Genomic DNA, 1,415 nt, shown 5'->3' with positions numbered 1-1,415 from the left:
GGCAGATGAGTGAGGCACAGAGCCTTGTCCTGCCTGTGCTGCAGAAAGGCTGATGAGGTGGATGCTCGCTGTTGCTCCAGCGGGGCAGCTCAGGCATTGCTCTGTTGTGCCATACAGATCCTGAACCTGACTCAGGCGCTGAAAGACGGGAAGAGCCCCCTGCACCTGGTTCAGATGCCCCCTGTGATTGTGGAAACTGCACGTTCCCACCAGCGCACCACTAGTGAGTCCTACACGCAGAGCTTCCAGAGCCGGAAGCCTTTCTTCTCATGGTGGTAGCTGTGGGAGCCACGGGAAGGGCTTGGCCACCTTGGACTAGCACTGCGACAGGAGCTGGGCCACTGCTGGCTCCTGTGGCCAGGACTCAACCGCCTGGGTGGAGCAAGCAGGTGTGGCTGGAGGAACCTGCAGCTGAATGGGAGGAGCCAGGCAGGTCGGGCACGCTCCCTCCCCAGCTCCATCGGGGCTCCGTGCCCTGCCTGGGGCAGAGCCCAGGGGGAGGTGTGGGAATCCGCAGGGAGCCATGGTGTGGCTGGGACCCTGCCCCTGCCTCCCTTCTTCGGCCTGCATGTGGTTCTGAGCACCCCTGCTTGGGGTTGGGATGAGCAGGCCGCCCAGGCCAGGATCCGTCCAGCCCTTTACAGCCACTGGCCCTTTTCTTCCCTGCCACGCTGGGAAGGCCTGTAGCGGGTTATACCCCCTCCCTTTCCCCGAGGGCGTGCTGTGCTTCTCTGTTCTCCCTCCTCTGCCCCAACCCCGTGCACGCTGCTTTCCTCAGGGGGAGTTCCTGCTGCCCGCTGGCGCAGCGGGGACCGCAATGAACGGCTGTTCTCTGGCTGGGGGCTCGAGGAGGGGACACATGAGGGACAACTCACAGGGCTGGCTTGGGTGCGGTTAGACACCAAGGGGAAAGAGGTGCTGGCTTGTCCTTGTGAAGAGCAGGCAGCTTTGGGAGGGGCTGTAGCTTGGAGCAAACCCCCCCAGCTGGAAGGGGCTGAGGGTGGATGTGAGCCCCCTCTCCCCTCTGCTGCCCCAGTCCATCCTCCTGCCAGGTCTCTGCAGCTGCTCTTGCTTGGCTTCTGCCCCCGCTCCCAGTGAGCTCCCTGGCTGCTGTGCAGCCTAGTGGGCGCCAGCCTTGCCTGTGCCAAGGGCCCCCGCAAGGGGCAGGGGGCTGCCGGAGAGGGGCCGAGGGGAGGCGTGATGGGAGCACGGGGGGGCCATCATGGGCTCCTGGCTGCCCCAGTGCTGACAATCTCACAGGCCTGCGGTGGGTGGGTGAGGCAGCGAGCCCCTCTCTCACCAGAAGCTTCTGAGCTTGTGTCATATGAAACGGTACCAAGGCTGCTGCCTGCATCTGCTTGCCTTGAGCTGCGCCTTCTCTGGGGGAAGCCAGTGTTGGGTCTCACTGTCCTGTT

At 64.2% G+C, this 1,415-nt stretch overlaps 1 protein-coding gene across 1 annotated transcript in view; it reads left to right on the top strand.

Moving 5' to 3' along the window:
- The window catches only part of PI4K2A (phosphatidylinositol 4-kinase type 2 alpha), a gene marked incomplete at its 5' end in the record, with an annotated part of 3,096 nt that extends 2,817 nt beyond the window's left edge, over positions 1-279 (top strand). The window contains 1 exon segment of the mRNA XM_010286562.1: positions 118-279. Coding sequence (XP_010284864.1) covers positions 118-279 — 162 coding nt within the window.
- Between the last annotated feature and the right edge of the window lie 1,136 nt (positions 280-1,415).

This window comes from Phaethon lepturus, unplaced genomic scaffold (genome assembly GCF_000687285.1).
Source record: "Phaethon lepturus isolate BGI_N335 unplaced genomic scaffold, ASM68728v1 scaffold38064, whole genome shotgun sequence".
Classification (NCBI taxonomy): Eukaryota; Metazoa; Chordata; class Aves; order Phaethontiformes; family Phaethontidae; genus Phaethon; species Phaethon lepturus.
The sequence above is the reverse complement of the archived record's forward strand: the minus strand, read 5'-3'. Positions and strand labels throughout refer to the sequence as shown.